This window comes from Monodelphis domestica, chromosome 1, assembly GCF_027887165.1.
Source record: "Monodelphis domestica isolate mMonDom1 chromosome 1, mMonDom1.pri, whole genome shotgun sequence".
Lineage (NCBI taxonomy): Eukaryota > Metazoa > Chordata > Mammalia > Didelphimorphia > Didelphidae > Monodelphis > Monodelphis domestica.
Genome location: NC_077227.1, coordinates 581,566,164 through 581,585,819, shown reverse-complemented (window position 1 = coordinate 581,585,819; position 19,656 = coordinate 581,566,164). Strand labels below are relative to the sequence as shown.

The window sequence follows — 19,656 nt, the reverse complement described above, 5'->3', positions numbered from 1 at the left end:
TTCTTTGGAAGTGGATAGCATTCTTTTTCATAAATTCCTTAGAATTATCCTGGATTGCTGTTAGTTGCAGAGCCTATTATATTTCATCATCCACAATATTACAGTTAATGTGTATAATGTTCTCCTGTTTCTGCTTATTTCACTCTGCATCAATTCACATAGCTTTTTCTGAAATTATCCTATTCATCATTCCGTATAGCACCCATTGTATTCCATCACCATCATATACCACAATTTGTTCAGCCATTTTCCAATTGAGGGACATCCCTTTAGTTTCCAATTCTTTAACTCCACAAAAAAGAGCAGCTGTAAATGTTTCTGTAGAAGTACATGCTTTTCTACCTTTTCCACTTAAAAAAAATCTCTTTGGGATGCATTTAGTAGTGGTATTACTTTTTCTTTTTTAGCCCTTTGAGGCCCACACTTCAGGCTGGATATTGATAACCTGGAGGCCATCCAAAAGTGAATGATTGGGATGGTGAAGGTCATTTGGATACCATGATAGTACTTCAAAGAGCTTCTCACCTACAGTATTTCCATTTTATTTTATGCATGTCCTCATCCCATGTGATGAGCAGATCATAACTTCTTTTGTCTTCAGGAAATTACCTAAGTTGGACTGTAAGTTGGACTTGCTTGGGAGGAGGGATATCCCACACTTGGATTTTCCACAACTTGACATGAAGGTTGTGTTTCCTTTTAAAAGCCTGTACCATGCCTCTTCTTTTTGAATCTTAGGCCATCTGGTTTGGCAAACAAAATTCTAGATATACTTGAAATAAGGATGCCATTTTCCCAAGGAAAAGTTGAGGGCTCATTGCACTGTTCATTCATGTATTACTCTAAAAGTGAAATCTAATTTTTTTTTTTTAGATTTAGGAAAGGGTTGGTGACTAAGGCTTTGGCCAACAAAAGGTAACTTTTTGCTCTAATAACATTTTGAAGGTCAAGGTAGGATAACTGCTTCAATGACTCTTTGAAGGTCAATCTAGGATCTGATCTATTTTATAAATATTCAAGAGTCCAAGTAAGACTGCTGGATATCCTGGCAGATGCTGGTGAGTATATGTCTGAAGTAAACTGGAGGGCAGGAGTTGTTTTGGAGATGTTATAAGAGAATGTTAAAGGGCACGAGGGTGAAAGCTTTGGAGTAGAAAGGTTTGGGAGAATGATAGATATTCAAAGTATGATATGCTAGTTAGAAAAAAGTATTTTAAAAACTGGAAATATTTCATTCCATGATCATTAATAAACAATATTGTCATCAAAATGGAAATTTAAAAAATTAAATAAAAATTTAGTATATTGAATACTATGTTAGAACTTGAGAGAGATATGAAGTTTGAGATATGTCATTGGCAGTGATCAGTGATGAGGCTGATCAGAATTCACATTATTTTATTTGCTAATTGATGAAATGCTATTTATTTTGAATTAATGCATCTTCTTGTGAGCTAATAAAAATCAACTACATTTGTGAGGGCTTGTGAACTGTAACTTTTAGTGGGTGCTGACTCAGAGATTGCCTCAAACCTGGAATATCTTTTTGGGAACATCACTATTTAGGTGGAAAAGAAGTACCTAGGAGATACAACCATATTGCGCAGAAAGGTGGCTGAAATTTTTTTTCTCCACCTCTTCACCATCCATCTGCTCATCAAAGGTTTTCAATTTGTCTCTCAACTCATTATTCCTCTACGAACCTTAAATCTCTGCAGCAATATGTAGTCTTGTTATGCAGTGATTTGATAGATGCATGATTTCATGCATGTAATTACAGCCTTCACTAGTACAGATTGGCTTCTCATCATCCTGTGTGGTTTTTACTTAAAGGGAACCAATGACATCTTCATTTTAAAATCTATTGGCTTTTTTCCATTCCTTATCCTTCAAGACCTCTCTATACATTCAAAGTTATTGTCTTCCCTTTCCTGGATACTATCTCTTTAGCTTCTAGAATTTGGTTCTTTCCTGGTTCACCCCCCTTTCTGATTGCTTCTTTGAGTTACCTATGATGATTCATATTCATTCTTCTGTCTGCCCCTAACTATAGGTGCTCTCCACAAATATTTGTTCTCTTTCCATTATGATTTTGTCAGTATGTGTGCATTTTTTCTTTTTTTTTTGTTTTAGATTGAATATATCTTGTTCAGGCTAGAAGTGCCATTTATGGAATGGACCCCCATTATAGATCAGCACCAAAATTTTGACCTGACCTGGGCTGGTTTGCTGTCCTTAGGCAGACTGATGGCTTTTGGAGGCTCATCATTTCATAGTTTGGGCAGCTAGGTGTGCTTGGCATGGAGTCAGGAACAGTGGAGTGCTTGGCCTGGAGTCAGAAAGATTCATCTTCCTAAGTTCAAATCTGGCCTCAGACACTTACTAGCTGTGTGACCCTGGGCAAGGCCCTATTTGCCTCAGTTTCCTCATCTGTAAAATGAGCTGGAGAAGGAAATGGCAAAACAGTCTAGTATCTTTGCCAAGAAAACCCCTAACAGAGTCATGAAGAGTTGTACATGACTGTACAATAGTTCACAGACTCTGCTTTCTTCCTTTTGTTAAACATCAGGGTAAAATTTACCCCTTTTTCAGTCCTACAATACCTTTTTCATTCACCACAATATTTTGGTCTAGCATCACCTTAGTCATTTGCTTCAGAATGCAATATAGTTTGTCTGGGCTTGGTGACATAAAACTCATCAAAAGCAGCTAAGTGTTCTCTTTACTCTTCTTGACTTTAAACCCTTTATTGGTCATTTTGTTTTTTCGTTGTCAGAGAAGAGATGCAAAATAAAACTTTAGTTGTTTTCTTTCCCCTGCCTATTAGAATCTTTTTCATCAGAGAAGCAGTTCTATTGCTTCTTTGATTCACCATCCTTCAATATGGCTTACAAATACCCCCTTTTGTTTTGCTTGATGTCATTCCATGTGTGTGTATATACATATACATATATTCATTTATATACATATATATTCATTTTCAAACATACCTTTAAAAGCCCAAATTGGAATGAGCATATTGTATATCTACATCATTAAACAAGCCTCCCTTTCTTCCCTCAACAGAATTGTCTTCCCCCTTTTTTTGAGAGGGGTGTCTTCTTTTAAGAATTTTATTTGAGAGAATGCTTCCCATCCCTTCTGGGCTGACTTATCCTATGATTAGGCCATGGGTTCCTACCTATCATTTAAAATGTTTCTCTCAGCAATTTGGAATGATGGCCAAAGTTACTAAACTATGCATACTCTTTGACCCAGGAATGCCATTATTAGGCCTAAACCTGAAGGAGATTAAAAAGGAAAAGGTCCCAGGCACACAAAAATGTTTCCTTTTTTTGTGTGTGGAGGTAAAGAATTGGTAATTAAGGAGACCCCATCAATGGGGTAATGGCTGAACAAATTAAGCAAAGGAATACTGTTGTGTTGTAGAAAATAGAGACTGTTGTTTCAAAGATACCTAGGAAGACTAAGGCAGAGCAAAGTGAGTAGAACCCAAAGAATAATTAATACTATAATAAAGACAACAAATTAGAAAGACTTAAGAACTCTTATTAGTGTAGTGATCAATCATGATCCCAGAAGATGGATGAGAAAGACTGCTACCAGATGATGGACAAATATGAAGACTGAAACACATACTTGGACATGGATAATAGGGCTATTATTTTTATTTTTTAAATTAAAGACAGGAGGTGGGAAAGAAAAAATGCTTGATAATTGAAAAAAATTTTCAAAAATCTATTTTACTAAACTCTAACATGTTTGTCCATTCTTTCCTCTACCTCTGTTCTTTATTTTTTCTCACCAATTTTACTTTTTAGTCCTTTAATCATCTCAGCATCTCATCTCTTTACTATGTTATAGTACTCTACAAAATATTTTTAATCTGTTCTCATCTGTCTTCTAAGGTTTGAGGGCACCTGAACGTAAGACAAACATTCTTTTTCGATCAGAGCTGAGACAAAGGAGACCTTTAAAAAGGAGACCTCTGAAACACCTTATTTTCTTTTTCCCAACTGATAATCTATTGGTTATCATTATTTGGATATGATTTCCTATACAAGCTGCATATGCACCTAATACTTATGTGGTTTCCATATCTTATTTTCCCAGTTTGCGGTTGACTATATTATATTGGACAATAGTCAAAGCTTAGCTAAAATTGAGGCTGGTGACAATTATTTCCTCCTTAATCATGAAGGTCTATTAGCGTGTCCTAAAAGATTAGATTAGCATACTGGATTTATACTTTACAAAGCCCAACTTGTCATACCATATATACCTTATACTCTCAAGAGTGCTTATAAAAACTCATTTTATGTTTTTTTCCCCCTCTAGGATTATTTTTATTATTTTTTTTTGTGACATGTAAGGACTGAATACAAAACCGTGCCTTATCAGTTTAGAATTTCATACCATTGGGTTATTTACACAGCTGGCTCCCAACTGAGTCAGGGCCATGATGTCCTTTTCTGCATCACAGCAAATGGCTTGGGAAATGACTGACTCCCATTGGGGGTGGATTTAATAGAAAAGTTTCCAGAGTAAATGCTGGCAACTTTCTGCTGCCCTGTTGTTGAAATGATTTATCTACTTATCCCTGAATATATCTAGGGCATTTAGAGTATGAGCGAGAGGGCAGAAGCCTGTCTTCTCTCTACTCTGAAACTTGCTCACAGAGGGGACAGTCATTCTGTGGTGTTTGGGTCATCCATAAGGTGGCAGTGGATAGAGCACTGGGCCTGTAGTCATTAAGATGAGTTAAAATTCAGCTCTGGATACTTCCTAACTGTGACACTTGGTAAGTCATTTAATCTCTGCCTCAGTTTCCTCAGGACCTCTTTCCCAGGGTTGTTGTGAGGATCAACAGAAAATAATTCTGAAGCATCTAGCACATTGCCTGGAAGATAATAAGCATTATATTAATGTTAGCTATGATGATATTTTATTGTTATCAGATATTTATTATTATCATGCCATTATACCTTTTTAATGAGGAAATCTGAGCTTGAACAGGAGTGATCTCTCCCTGATTAACTCAACAGAAAATGATCAATCTCCTCCACTTCTCCTTTTAAAACAATCACCTTTGTCTAGTTTAGGCCATGCCCAGTGAATGATGATATTTTAAAAAAGTTATCCTAGACAGCTGGGTCATAGTGGAGAGTTCTGACAAAAGGTGATCCCGCAGAGAAGGAAATGGCAAGCACTCCAGTATCTTTGCCAAGAAAACTCCATGGACAGTAATAAAGAATATGAGCTTGGACAGAGTTTAGGAGACAGTAGACAGAAGGGCCTGGCTAGCTATGGCTGATGGGATCACGAAGAGACAGACTCGACAATAACAACAAAAATAAGGTGGGTTGATGAGACATTGCATACCATTATCAATTTATGCCTGTGAATAGAATGTCCCCTTTGTGTTTGCTCTCAACTAGAAGGCTACAGGACAGAGTGACAAATCAGTACCAATCAGGGTGATGGGAACTTTTAGTTATGATGGTACGCAGGATCATTTCACAAGATAAAGCTTACAGTGGAAGCCAAGCAGACATAAGATGAGACTGAAGTACTAGAGACAGAGAATCCTATATCTCCTGGGCTTATTCTGTGGGGAGAAAGAAGCTCTTCAGAACTTAAAAAATGACACAAGAAGAACCAAATTACATTAAAATTGCGATGAAAAATCTTGAAAAGTATTATTGTATGCATTGGAAATAGAGCAGGCTTCAAACACAAATGCTGAATTTATGAGAAAATAATATTTCTTTTGGGATAGAGAGGTAGAAAAAGATGATCATTTTGTGTTCTCACCCCTTTACTCCTCAATTCTTTATGGATTTTTAAAATACTTAGACAATTTAATTTAAAAATTAACTAATTTAATATAGTGTTTGTTGATATACATGTAGCAAGCTATTAATACTTTATGATGAACAATAAGTTCCCAGTTATTAATACTGTTTTCAAAAGCCTTTTCATATAAAATAGATTTTATTGATTTTGTAGTTGTAGGATATGGTACAGATTTGAGAAATACTGAAAAACAAAACTTTATTAATTCTCAGGTGCTAAAATAGATCATTCTTCCAAAGCCAAACTTATAGATGATATAGATAACCAGGTTATTTAGTTTTCAGAGAACTGGCTATTTTGTGGACAGACACTATGTTAATCATGAGAATTTTTAGCAGGAAGGATTAAAAAAACAAAACAAAACCCTATGCCAAATCCTAACTCTCTGGTTGCTATGAAACTCCATTTCATCCCATATCATCCCTTTTACTAGGAACCAGTTCAGCCAAGGAGGCTTTCCCCCTCTCCATTATTGTTGGTGGTTTTTTCAAGAAGAGCGGACTGTACTGAATGTACTGAAGAATTCTAGGATTAAGAAAAATTATATTCCAGAGGGGATCCTGGAATTTTAACCAGTTTAAATGTGAACACTGTTGATATTTAGCAAAGTTGCTATGGAGAACTTCAGAAGGAACGATACTTTTTAAACCTTCTGTCTACTGTTAATTTTACAACTTTTACTCTTTTAAAAAATCGACATAGTATAGGGCATAAAGGATACAGGTAGGTAGCAAAATTAAGAGAAAGTTAGGTCTGTAGTCAGGAACTCATCTTTCTAAGTTTAAATCTGGCCAGAGACACTTATTAGCACTGTTACCCTGGGCAAGTCTCTTAACCTTGTTTGCCTGTTTCCTCATATGCAAAATGAGCTAGAGAAGGAAATAGTAAACCACTCCAATATCTCAGCCAAGAAAACCCTAGATGGGGACATGAAGAGTTGGACTATTGAAATTACTGAACAACAAAAACAGGATATAAAAGAAACTTCCTAAAATATCAAACTGGTTCAATTTCATCTAAAAAAATTTTTTAAGCACCAAAAAGAAAGAATGAAAATCCATTTCCTTGAGTCTTTAAATTAGAAAAAGAACATGCTGCCTTTTTTTAATGTGTCATTCTGTCTGCAGATTATTTAATCTGAATTTGGGAGGTGGGGGGTGGGAGAAAAGAGTTCTTTAAAATAGCATAATCAGAGAAGATGGAATCTGCTCCTATACTAATGTTTTGAAATGGGAGATAATTTTGGGTAACTCCTAAAATAACTTTGCCCTGTATGTTTCACCAAATTAAGGCTAGAGTAGAATTTTAAAATATACTCTTGCCTATCAAACTAGCAGAACATTTTTGGCTTTGAAAATATGGTTAGTTGAAACAGATCGTGCCAAGGGAAAATAGCTCACATGATGAGCTATATTTTTTTAGAGGAATAATGAAGCCAAAATTAGTTCTTCTTTTGGTATTATTTGTGCTGAGATTAAGTTATGTACAGTGCTGTACTTTGTACTCTAACCTTTAGGACAGGTTACTCTAGAATTTTGGGCAGTTCTTAAAGAAAAAACAAGTCAATCTGCTGTTCACAGGCTCCATAGTTTGGCATTAGAACTTCTCTTTCTGTATTTTGACCAGTCAAATTATAGACATTTCTTTCTATTTTCCCTCTACCTCTCATCAGTGTGGGAGAAGAAGAAATGTTATGGCCTAATGTAGATAGAGAAGACAATTCTCAAATTCTACCCAGCAAGTGTAATTTGTTTTAAAATAAGAAAGATTTAATATCTAATAATCATAGCATGTGTTGTATACCTTTAGCCACATTATTTCTTGAAACTCAATACTCTAAAAAACAAAATATTTCAAAATAGTTTTCTAGGAATGAACTATTGCTACTAATTCCCATTTTTGAATTTCTAGGTCCATAGTATTAACTATTACTATAGTAGTTCTTAAACCCCCAAAATTATATAGACTTTAATGTTTTTTAAGATGCAAAAGCATTTTCTTATTCAACTCTACAAAACCCCATTTGAATCAGGTTTCTCCTTTTGGTTTTATGGCAAATCAGGAAAAACAGTGAAGAATGGACTGGGATAATGCCAGGAATCAATAGAAAATAGTTGACCATGAACATGGTATTAACTACATTAAGATATGTATGATGGATGCAGCTTCCTATATAAAATAAATGCATCTAATGGGAGAAAAGAATCAATAAAACTTTTAAGAATGTATAGAAGGAGATATAAAAGTAAATTTGTTTCTACCTTATTAAACTTTAAACATTTCTTTAAAAAAACTGTCCTTTAGATCAACACCTCACACCCTACACCAAGATAAATTCAAAATGGGTGAAAGACTTAAACATAAAGAAGGAAACCATAAGTAAATTGGGTAAACACAGAATAGTATACATGTCAGACCTTTGGGAAGGGAAAGACTTTAAAACCAAGCAAGACATAGAGAGAATCACAAAATGTAAAATAAATAATTTCGACTACATCAAATTAAAAGGCTTTTGTACAAACAAAAGCAATGTAACTAAAATCAGAAGGAAAACAACAAGTTGGGAAAAAATCTTCATAAAAACCTCTGACAAAGGTTTAATTACTCAAATTTATAAAGAGCTAAATCAATTGTACAAAAAATCAAGCCATTCCCCAATTGATAAATGGGCAAGGGACATGGATAGACAGTTTTCAGATAAAGAAATCAAAACTATTAATAAGCACATGAAGAAGTGCTCCACATCTCTTATAATCAGAGAGATGCAAATCAAAACAACTCTGAGGTATCACCTCACACCTAGCAGATTGGCTAACATGACAGTTATGGAAAGTAATGAATGCTGGAGGGGATGTGGCAAAGTAGGGACATTAATTCATTGCTGGTGGAGTTGTGAACTGATCCAGCCATTCTGGAGGGCAATTTGGAACTATGCACAAAGGGCGATAAAAGAATGTCTACCCTTTGATCCAGCCATAGCACTGCTGGGTTTGTACCCCAAAGAGATAATGGACAAAAAGACTTGTACAAAAATATTCATAGCTGCGCTCTTTGTGGTGGCCAAAAATTGGAAAATGAGGGGATGCCCATCAATTGGGGAATGGCTGAACAAACTGTGGTATATGTTGGTGATGGAATACTATTGTGCTCAAAGGAATAATAAAGTGGAGGAATTCCATGTGAACTGGAACGACCTCCAAGAACTGATGCAGAGCGAGAGGAGCAGAACCAGGAGAACATTGTACACAGAGACAAACACACTGTGGTATAATCGAATATAATGGACTTCTCCATTAGTGGTGGTGTAATGTCCCTGCACAATCTGCAGGGATCAAGGAGAAAAAATCACTATCCAAAAGCAGAGGACAAACTGAGGGAATAGAAACACCGAGGAAAAGCAACTGCCTGACTACAATGGCTGAGGGGACATGACAGAGGAAAGACTCGGAGCGAACACTCTGATGCAAATACTAACAACATGGCAATGGGTTCAAGTCAAGAACACATATGATACCAGTGGAATCACGCGTCAGCCACGGGGGGTGGGAGGGAGGAAAAGAAAATGATCTTTGTCTTTAATGAAAAATGCATGGAAATGAACAAATAAAATACTATAAAATTAAAAAAGAAAAAAAAAAGAAAAAAACTGTCCTTATACAAACTTCCCCCCACACTCATTCTTTGAAACTAGAAGTGTTTATGATAGTTACGGATTAAGTTCGTGATCAAAAAAAGGAGGAAAATTCATTTTCAGATTTTTTTTTATCACCCATCTTTGTCTTTCACAAAATATTAAAAGATTACAAAGAAGTTGGCAAGTGTATTCATTAGATACTTTAAGAAGATTTTTCAGAAGGGCATTAAGTAATGCATAGAATGGGGGCAATTAGATAGGTGGCTCCGTGGATTGAGAATCAAGTCCAGAGAGGGGAAGTCCTGGGTTCAAATTTGATCTCAGATACTTCCTAGCTCTATAACTCTGGGCAAGTCACTTAACCTCTACTGCCTAACTTTTACCAATCTTCTGCCTTAGAACCAATATGCTGCATGATTCTAAGATGGAAGGTAAGGATTAAAAAAAATAAATGCATAGAATGAGAAGCCAACCTGCACAGGTGAAGGTTATACCCCCATGCATGGAATCTTGCATCCATTAAATCACCACATAACATGACAGTTCATATTCAGAAGAGTGCTTTAAGCTTCACACAGCATGTTCTTTACAATCATCCTGTTTAATAGATAGTAAAAAATTATCAGTCCTGTTTTACAAATTAGGAAACTTGAGATTCAGAGGTTAAATGACTTGCCCAGGGTCACATAAAGGGTAAATATTAGACATAGATATTAGTCCAGTTTTGATCCAATCCCACTGTTATCACATTACTCAGGTGAAGCACCTTTGCACCAGTTATTTTAAAATTCCCATTATGATTCCCCCAGCTCCTCCCAAAAAGACCAACCAAAACCAAAGACCCATTTTTATTGAAAGAATGAATAACAACAAAATCCAAGGACTTTTTACATTCACATAGGACTCCATGTGGTCCAAAACAATCCCTCTTCCAAATAGCAATGTAATACAATCAACTTCAGCTGCATCATCTATAGAATCAGTAATACCACATAGTAATTTCTCCAGCATAAAGGGTCACCTATTCGTCTGGGCCCTCTGTCAAAAAGAATCATTTAAAACATTCAACACCTGCTCATAGAAAAGGAGAAGGAAAAGGAACAGACTATTGGTCGGCTGTCTGTCACTTCATTTATAAGGAAATGATAGGAGAGGTAGAAGAGAGAAACGGAAGGAGTTGTGATATTGATGGAATCCTAGAAGTCAAGAAGAGGTGAGTTGGGCACATCAATGTGAAATAGCCACTGACCTGAATATGGGCACACACTAAGAAATCTTGTGGTTTACACTAGATGGCAATCAAAGGGCTGAGTCAGTAACTGTGACTAGAAAACATTCACCATTTTAAAATTTACCAATGGCAGAAAATTCTGAAGAAGAGTTTTGGTGTCGAGACCCTGAGGAAGAATGCCAGATTTGTTAAAAAATATTGTTTACTATTTTTGAAATGGCATTGTTGCTAAGGGATTCTTTTGGTCAATATTTTCAACTGAACACACACAAAATGATGCATTTAGGAACTCTGATTCCCCTTCAGTCCTTTACCCCACCCAGCCACCCCCCATTTCAACCTCACTGGTTTGATGTGAGGTCCAAGTAGGATAATATGCATGAAAATGCTTCATAAAACTATAAGGTGCTAGATAATCATAAAGTAGCCAAAATTAACTACAAAACTTTCCTTTCTTTTAAAACAAAGTTATTAGAATCACTGGTGACACTGACCCCTTACTATGTGATTGCCCTCCTATATTACAACAGCAGACACCTCACATTAAAAACCAATAATTATAATGATGATAATAATAATGAAGAACTTTGGCTTCCTTGCAAGTCTCATTTGTTAACTTTTGAAAAAAAAAGAATAAATGGTAATGTATGAATTAGCTGTTGCAAATCTTAATGAGCAAGTAACATTTATCAAGGATGATTTTACTTTGGAAAATCCTACAAAAACTTTGAAATCTAAAAATATTGTTACTTATTTTGCTATCCAAGAAGTCTGTAAATAGCAGCTATGACTTTACTGCCTGTTCAAATGCAAGCTACTATTGTATATTTCCCATGTTTAGATTTGAAACATGGTTTGAAGAACAGGTTTTCCAGGAAGAGCTAAAAAACAAAGATGGATAAACACATCTCCAAAATAGACCGACAGGCCAGCTCTCCTATGTTCATCCCGGTACGGAACACACATTGGATCTGTGAAGTCAGAAATCCACAGATTTGCATTATTTAAAGTGGATGTGAGATTAACACTGACAGGGCTGAGATATATAGCAGGTTTCAGCTTGAGCACAGTTTTCCTGACATCAAAGTGTTGCTGGTGCAAGGAACAAGATGGCACAGGAGGCTAGAACTAGAGGCTCCCAGGATAAAAAAAGTGAGCATGATGGTTTAGGACACTGCCCCATACTCACCCTTTCCACCTTGGCCATGGTATTAACCACAGCTTGGAGGGTGAGTCCCAAAGCAAAGGGTCAAATAACTTCAAAAGGGTTTGAGACCCAAGAAATAAGAGTTAGGAATAAAGAGAGCAAATATCTGCTCCAACAGGGAACAATGAAACTTCTAGAGAGGCAAATCACTGAAGATCAATTTGCCAAGGAATTGTTATCAACTGACTGCATCCCACAAGAAAGAGTCAGAAGATGGATGGGCTGTGATCTGCCCTGTTGAAGGGAATAACCATACTGAGATCACAGATCCAGTGGAGACTCTGAATATTCTAAAGGAAGAGGGTTTAGTGTTCTGTAAAGGAAGGAGGTACTATGATAGGGCAGGGGAATGATTCTGAGGAAACTATGTGGCCAATTTCAATCTGGAGTTTCGAGGAGCCACATATACAATGCATTCCTTATAGCTACATGTGGATTTTGCTTCTTGGACAATACATGAGGTGGGGCAGCTCAGAGAGGCAGCAATTTAGTCTCAGGATTTAGAATGGAGATAAGATTTAAGATAGTAGGAGCCGATTACCTCCACAAGGCCCAGACCTTTCCCTTCTTCTCCCCAAACTCGTGAAAAGTCTGAAGTTCTGTGGGGCAAGGCATGTCCTGTTTTGGGAATTGTCTCCAGTAAATCTCCCCCTGCCCTTCCATGTTAGTTGTTTGGCATGGGCCTAGGTATGAGCCCTAGACCCAGTCAGAGTAATTCATGTTCTTATTTCTTGGGAAGTAGGATAACCAAGGAATTTTAGGGTTGATACCAGGAGAATGGCTGAATGTATTCAATCAGTTCCTCACTCCACCAAGTTAAAGCAGGGTGGACTTAACCCACTGGCTATGGGCTTTAACCCCGTCATTTCATAGAGAGATTAAGGAAGTTTCTCTAAAAATAAGTCATTAGAATTTCCCAAGATAGTTCAAAACTTTCTAAAGCAGTGCTCTATTTTAAAGTAGTATTCTACATTTTAAATTCTTGGTGTAGGAGTTCTCTTCCAGAGATGTTGGGCAGGTACTTTGCATTCTACTTCCCAAGCCACTCCTGGAAGTTTAAAAACAGCTTGCCTGCCTATTCAGTGACTTCAGTAGGTTCTGCATTTTAAAAACTTAAGGAATGGGTTTTCTTTGTCTCTGGTAAGCCAGAGGATACTTAATTCCTCATGAAAACAAATTAAAAATGGGCCTAGAAAAAGATCCTTGGAAACATTGTACCAGGGCCATTATGTTTCCCCATAATATGGGGCTTCTCCTGTTCCTCTGGGCGACATTTCAAGGAAAAGACGTTACTTCCTGGGGGAGTGAGGTGGAGGGGGGGCAGGTGAGTGTTTTTGTTTTCTTGATGCTAAGTAAGACCAGAAAGTGGTGCTTGATTAATTTTGTGGCTAGTTTTTATGTTTAGGAAAAATCTACAGAACATTAAGAGGGAGAAAAAATGTTTCAGCAACCTGCATAGCGACCACGTATTGGTCCTGGAAATGTGTAATCAGATTCTGCCCAGCCTTCATACCCTGGGGCAGGGCAAGAAGCATGTAGAAAACCTTGCAAAGCCTAGCACCGTTATTATATTTGTTTAAAACAAGGGCTCAAAGAAAGCATATCCCTAAAATAATACATATAGGTGGTAAAATAAGTGCCAGTAAAAAAAAAAATTGACTTTCTGCAGATGTTTTTCCATAAATCCACTGGCAAGACTTGGAAACATGTGTTTTGCTCAGTTGCTGAGTTTCATCCCCAAATCCTCTACATTGCAAGCAGGGGTTAGAGAACTAGACCATACTTCTCCATAAAACAGAAGAGTCAAATCACCTAGCAGAAATACCCTGAATTTTCCCTGCTCCTTAACGACATCATCCCCAATTAAGTCAAGCTTCAAAGGGACTAAACCTGGAACCTGAAGTCAAAGGGTCTAGAATAAACCAATGCTTTTCAGATTTTGTCAGGTCTAACTCACCTGTATGAAGCTCCTAATCACAAGCCCCCCCCAAAAGCATGTGAGGGTTTAAGTCCTTTTCTGCCACTTTATCACAGTATTAGAAGAGAGTCCAAGAAGGTAGTTCTGGGGAAAGGACATTGTTTCATCTTTGAAAAATAAATAGAAAGATTTCTTTTTTAGTGTCCTTCAAGGCTGTATAAAACGTTGTGCTCACTGCTCCTCTGTGGCTACCCCCCAGTTGTCCTCGATGTTAGAGCCCAGATCCTCAGCTTGCCCCTCAAACTGCTTGGCCAGATTGCCTGCGGTGTCCATGAACATGTTGGGGATGTCTTTGCCAAAGTAAATCTTGCTGTTGGAGGCAATTGCCTTGTATTTCATCAGCTGCAGGTATTCCGGGGTTAGCTTTAGCTGTGCAGAAAGAAGATGGTACCCTGAGGGGAGGAACTGATCAGAGAAAGCCTGGGGCAGAAACAGGACTTGTGTATCTGGAGCCACAAGGGCCACATGGTGGTAACTCTTCTTCTGGGGGAGATTACAAACCATTAACCTATGCTTTTTATGTTGAGATGGCAGACCTTATTTGTGTGCCTCTGTACTGTTTTCTGTTTAAATTGCTGCATTTAAAAAACAAGCCCAAAATCCCAAACCCACCACTCTTGCTTACTTGTTACTGTTGGTTCTGGAATGTTTGGGAGGTAGACAGGACTCTGAGCCACATGAGACAAGGGAGATGCATATGGAAAGCTAAGTCCCTAGGCCCACACTGCCAGGCTTGAGGGGCTTTGCTTATTTGAAATTAAATTTCCATTGAAGCAACCATGTCTAAGGTTATGAATCCCAAGCCCAGCGTGATGATTCTTCTGGCTGGCAGTGCTTTAGGAAGGCAAATCTAGCCCAGGCAATTGAGAAAGAGGCAGTAAAATAGTGGCAATGAACTTGTACTTGTTGTTAAGGGAAACCCCTTCTGATAAGACTGAACTAGAGACCATCTCCTGAACTTTTCTTCCCAAACTACAGAAGCTAACTGAGTCTGGACGGCTCTGAAACCTTAATGTGACTTTTTTCAATTTATAAATAGATGACAGGGGGGCAGCTGGGTGGCTCAGTGGATGGAGAGCCAGGCCTAGAGACAGGAGGTCCTGGGTTCATATCTAGTATCAGATATTTCCTAGCTGTGTGACCCTGGACAAGTCACTTAACCCCCATTGCCTAGCCCATATCACTCTTCTGCCTTGGAACCAATACACAGTATTGATTCTAAGATGGAAGGTAAGTGTTTTTTAAATAAGTAAATAGAGGACAGACTGACATAAGTCATCAAAGTTCTTTCCCCCAAATCTCCCATCTGTATAGACTTTAACACTGAAATTTTTCAAGAGAAGGGAACTTCAAATTTCTAGTGCTAGGGATATAAGACTTCTGAAAGGCCCTGATTCCCCAAAATCAATTCCTATCAAGGCCCTGATGAGGGAAGAGAGGTCACACCAACTTATTATGAAAGGTTTCCAGGTGATGCACAAACAAGAAAACACCCTAACTTTCCTTATCCAGTTGCAGTAAATCTATTACCTTATTTGCTTCAGCTATTTTCAGGGCTGTATAGCACTCGGCATCAGCTTTTGCCTTCTCTCGAGCTAGGAATGCAGCATCTGCCAGGAAAGAATATTGTGAATTAAAGGCAAGGCAGTGTGCTCTGATGGAGAGTTTGAGCTACAAACCACAAAAAGAAGCCTCAGTTCTAGGCCCAGTTCTGGCACTAATGAAGTTTGTAATCTCATGTAAGTCATTTTAACCCTTTGTGCCTCAATAATACTCCTCTGTGAAATTAGGATACATGAACTTTTTCTACGTATCTTGCTAGTTTGGTATGAGGCTCAAGAGAGCTATGAAAAATGTCAAAAATTTCAATGGAGATGGGGACTTGACTCATGATTTTGTTGGGTTTGCAAGTTCCCAGGTAAGGAAATTTCCTCTACCAATGTAGGCCAGTCCCTTCTCGGACTCTTGAGAAGTGCCTAAAGTACTAAGAGGTTACATGATTTGCCTGTTATCAATAAGAACCACCTAGGTGTGTGGCTAAGTAGACAGAGTGCTGGTCTGGAGTCAGGTACACCGAAGTTGAAAATTGGCCCCAGATACTTTCTAACTATGTGGCCTTGGGCAAGTCACTCAACTTCTGATTGTCTTACAAAAGGACCCACTAGGTCCACTGGAGAAGGAAATGGCAAACCACTCCAGGATCCTTGTCAAGAAAACCCTAGGGATCGTGGTCCATGGAGTCATGAAGAGTCAGACATGACTGAACAGGAGCAACAATTGTGAATATAACCAGGATGTGTCACAAAGACCTGAACTCAGGTCTACCTGGTTTTGAGGCCAACTCTACCTACTACATCACACCACTTCTCATCTTATTTAAAATATACACATGCTATATGAACTGGAAGAACATCAATGAACTGATGCAGAGTGAAATGAGGAGAACCAAAAGAACATTGTGGAACAATCCAATGTAATGGACTTTGCTACTAGTAGCAAAGCACTAAGCCAGGATACTCCTGAAGGACTTATGTAAAAGAAAGCTTTTCACCTTGAGAGAAAGAACTACGGGAGTAAATGCAAAAGCAAAATATATGACATCACTTATTACAGGTATATATGGGTAAGTGATTTGGGGCTTAGGCTTTTAAAAAATCACTCTATAGCAAAAATGAATAATATGGAAATAGGTATCAAGTGGTAACATTTGTACAACCCAATGGAATTGCTTGTTGGCTCTGGAAAGGGGGTGGGAAAGAAAATAAATCATGTAAACATGGAAAAATATTTAAAAATTTAAAAAATAAGAAAAATAAAAATAACATTTTACATGGAAAAACCCACACATACGTATGCATGTATACGTATAATCAAATGACAAATATCTATCTCGTTACATCTACTCTAAAGTAGACTAAAGCGGTGTTACTGGGGAATCAAGCCTGGCTCCCTCACATTTTCACTGCCTTATAAATCCCTAGTGGAGAAAGTAGGGCAGCACTCAGTTCCAGTTCAGAAAGGGAATTCATCTTCCTTTCTACCAAAAGCCTGGGGCAGGCTAGGTATAAAGCCAGACACAGATCCATGACCCCTAAAGTGTGTCAGAGACAAACAAAAAGGAAGTATGTAGTAATTTAGTGCCTCCCCATATCCCTGTTTTCCTTATTTCACTGCTCATTCCCATCAGTCTTCTAGAAAGGCTTCTCATGAATATGAAAACATTGGTATAACCAATTCTTCTTCAATACTCCAAGGTTCTTGACTTTGAAATGGGTATTCCCCTATACTGACTCCTTCACACCTCTGTAGTGTCTTCAGCTAGAAAAACTCAACCTCTCATGTCATCTTTTGGTGATCAGTCCTCCCAAGCCTAGCTAGGCTGATCCTCAGAATGATGACATACATAGGATCACTGGGCACAAACCTGAGGCCCTTCTAACTTGGCAAACCTTTCCATTGCTTGTACTCTGTTGGCACTGCCTTTAAAAACCCAGGGTTACCTCCAAGCCATGATGAAACAGCAGAGGACTTATAGTGGAAGGTACAGCCTTTAAGGGAGGATAAGATGCCCTTGTTCAGACTGTTTCTGCCTAAATTAAGTAAGAGTGGTTTAGCTTCCCATCTGTAAGCAGTGTATCTCACTAACCTAACTGTGAGCATCAAGCAAATTCTGAAATCCTGGTGAGCTTTACTTCTCTGCCCTGGGAATCAGGCCAGGACCATGGGGAATATCTGTAGCCAAAAGCCTGGGAAGAAAGGTCATTTTGTGGATGGATGGATTCTCACTGCATATACCCAGCATACCATGGGGGTGGAAGGCAGCAGTGTGGGGGGAGGCTGCAGAATGGCCAGGCTTCTGGCTGCCATATAGCCGACTCAGCTGGCCTTGGCACCTGGTGACATGTATTTATAAGAAATAAAAACTTATTGTCGTTCTGCTGGGAACTCCTTAATGAGGAGCCGCTGATCTGTAAAATCCTAATTGGCTCCTCAATGGGCCCCTGCAAAGCCTGACAGGCCCCATAATGAGTGTAATTGGACACAGCGCCTTGGAGCTTGAAGCCTGGGACTCAAAGTCCTGTTTTTGTCCTGGAATTTGCCTGACACAACGCACTACATGGGGGCCAGGGGCAGGGGTGGTGGTGGGAACGAGGTAGAGACTTTAGGGGCAGGGAGATGATGGTGAATAATGATTTAAGAAGGAAAAAAACCCAGCTAAGTAAACACTTGTACCTAATCATTCTTGGTGATGGTTGTTGAGTAGGTCTGGTTAAATGAGAAAAAGAGGAAAAAAGCATCAGGACACTCATTGAGAGTAGTCCTTGTTAGTTCCCGGTCTGCCAACAGAAAAAGCTATTGGCTTTTGGTGTTTCAGGCACAGTTACTTATATAGAAATGGGAAAATGAGACAAACATGGTCAAAATGATTTCCTTTAAAACTTTTGAGTATGCCCAAAGGAGGAAAGGTGACATTTCTGGAAAGCACAGAGAGACTTACTTGAGCAGAGGGCAAATAGGCAGTGAGAATGAACAATTTAACCCTTGTCTGGCTTGCACTCACCACTTCCTCCCCCTCAAATATGAAGAGTTGTATTTATTGCTTGTTTATGCTCACCTTCAATTTCTGAAATCTTCTTCTCTGTTTCCTTCTCCATCACTTTCTGCCCATAGGTGATTTCTGCCACCTGAGCCACTTTTTCTGCCTCTGAATTAATAAAGTTGAGAAAAGCCTCAGTGGGTGGGAGGCTAGGTGTGTGGAATGTTGCCTGGGATACATTAGTTGGTTTTAACTGTTTTCCCCCCCTTTATTAAAAGAAAAATCTCCAACCCAGAAAGAGTTGTGATATGAAACCAAAAGGCATCAATAAAATTTAATGAAAACAAAAAAACCCCAACAAAATGACTAAGAGGTTTCAAATCTCAGAGGTTGGTATGAGCAGGTCTGGTGGGTACCTTGGTTTTCTTCTCACTTTTAATACTGCCCTGACTACCTACGGTGTGCAAACATTGAGGAAACCTGCACAAAAATCCTTGGGTCACCTAAAGCTGGAGTAGGGGTACAGGCAGAAGAAGATGGAAAGCTCTGGGGGTTGCACATCTTAGTCCCAGAGGACTAGATGATCACAGTAACTGAAGGGCTCCTGCCACAAGGCAGGTGGGCCAGAGATTTGGTCAGCTCAGAGGGAGATAGAACGGACCCCAACTTTGTCTAGTCTATGACAAATGGCCTCTAGGTCACCCCCCTTTACCAAGATAGTGATGGCGAACCTATGGCACCAGTGCCAAAGATGGCACACAGAGCACTCTCTGTGGACACCCCCCCATTACTAGAAAAGGCAGAGGGCCTCAGGCAGAGCTGCTCCCCTCCCCACTCCCACCTCATCTGATGACATTTTTTCACATCCCCTGTCCCTCTGCCCAGCAGTCCAATGGGAGCACACAGGGGATAAGGTGGGCAGTTCACAAGTGGCAGAGCTAGAAGGGAGCCAAGCACTCCAGCCACTCCCCTCCCTCTCTTTACACTCCCTGAGGACATTCCTCACTTCACTTGCCCCTCCCCTCAGCAGCCCAATGGGAGTGTTTGCTTCCTCCCTGCTTTGTGTGGGGTAAGGGGGGTAGGGGAAAGGCATGGCAGGTGGTAGTGGTGGGGAGGCACAACACTCTGTTTGGGGGTGAGGGCGGGGCCTAATACTCCACCTCTAAAAGTTTCGTCATTATGTCATTACTGCCCTAAGACATATGGTTTTAAA

General features: G+C 38.9%; 1 protein-coding gene across 4 annotated transcripts in view; it reads right to left on the bottom strand.

Moving 5' to 3' along the window:
• Nucleotides 1-10,323: 10,323 nt before the first annotated feature.
• The window catches only part of ERLIN2 (ER lipid raft associated 2), a 35,803-nt gene continuing 26,470 nt past the window's right edge, over nt 10,324-19,656 (bottom strand). For all 4 annotated transcript variants that reach the window (XM_007476337.2, XM_001381807.3, XM_056813508.1 and 1 more), the window contains 3 exons: nt 18,522-18,611; nt 15,437-15,516; nt 10,324-14,275 (listed from right to left, as the gene is read on the bottom strand). In XM_007476337.2, coding sequence (XP_007476399.2) covers nt 14,078-14,275; nt 15,437-15,516; nt 18,522-18,611 — 368 coding nt within the window. In that variant the 3' untranslated portion in view covers nt 10,324-14,077. The remainder of the gene's footprint in view (nt 14,276-15,436; nt 15,517-18,521; nt 18,612-19,656) is intronic.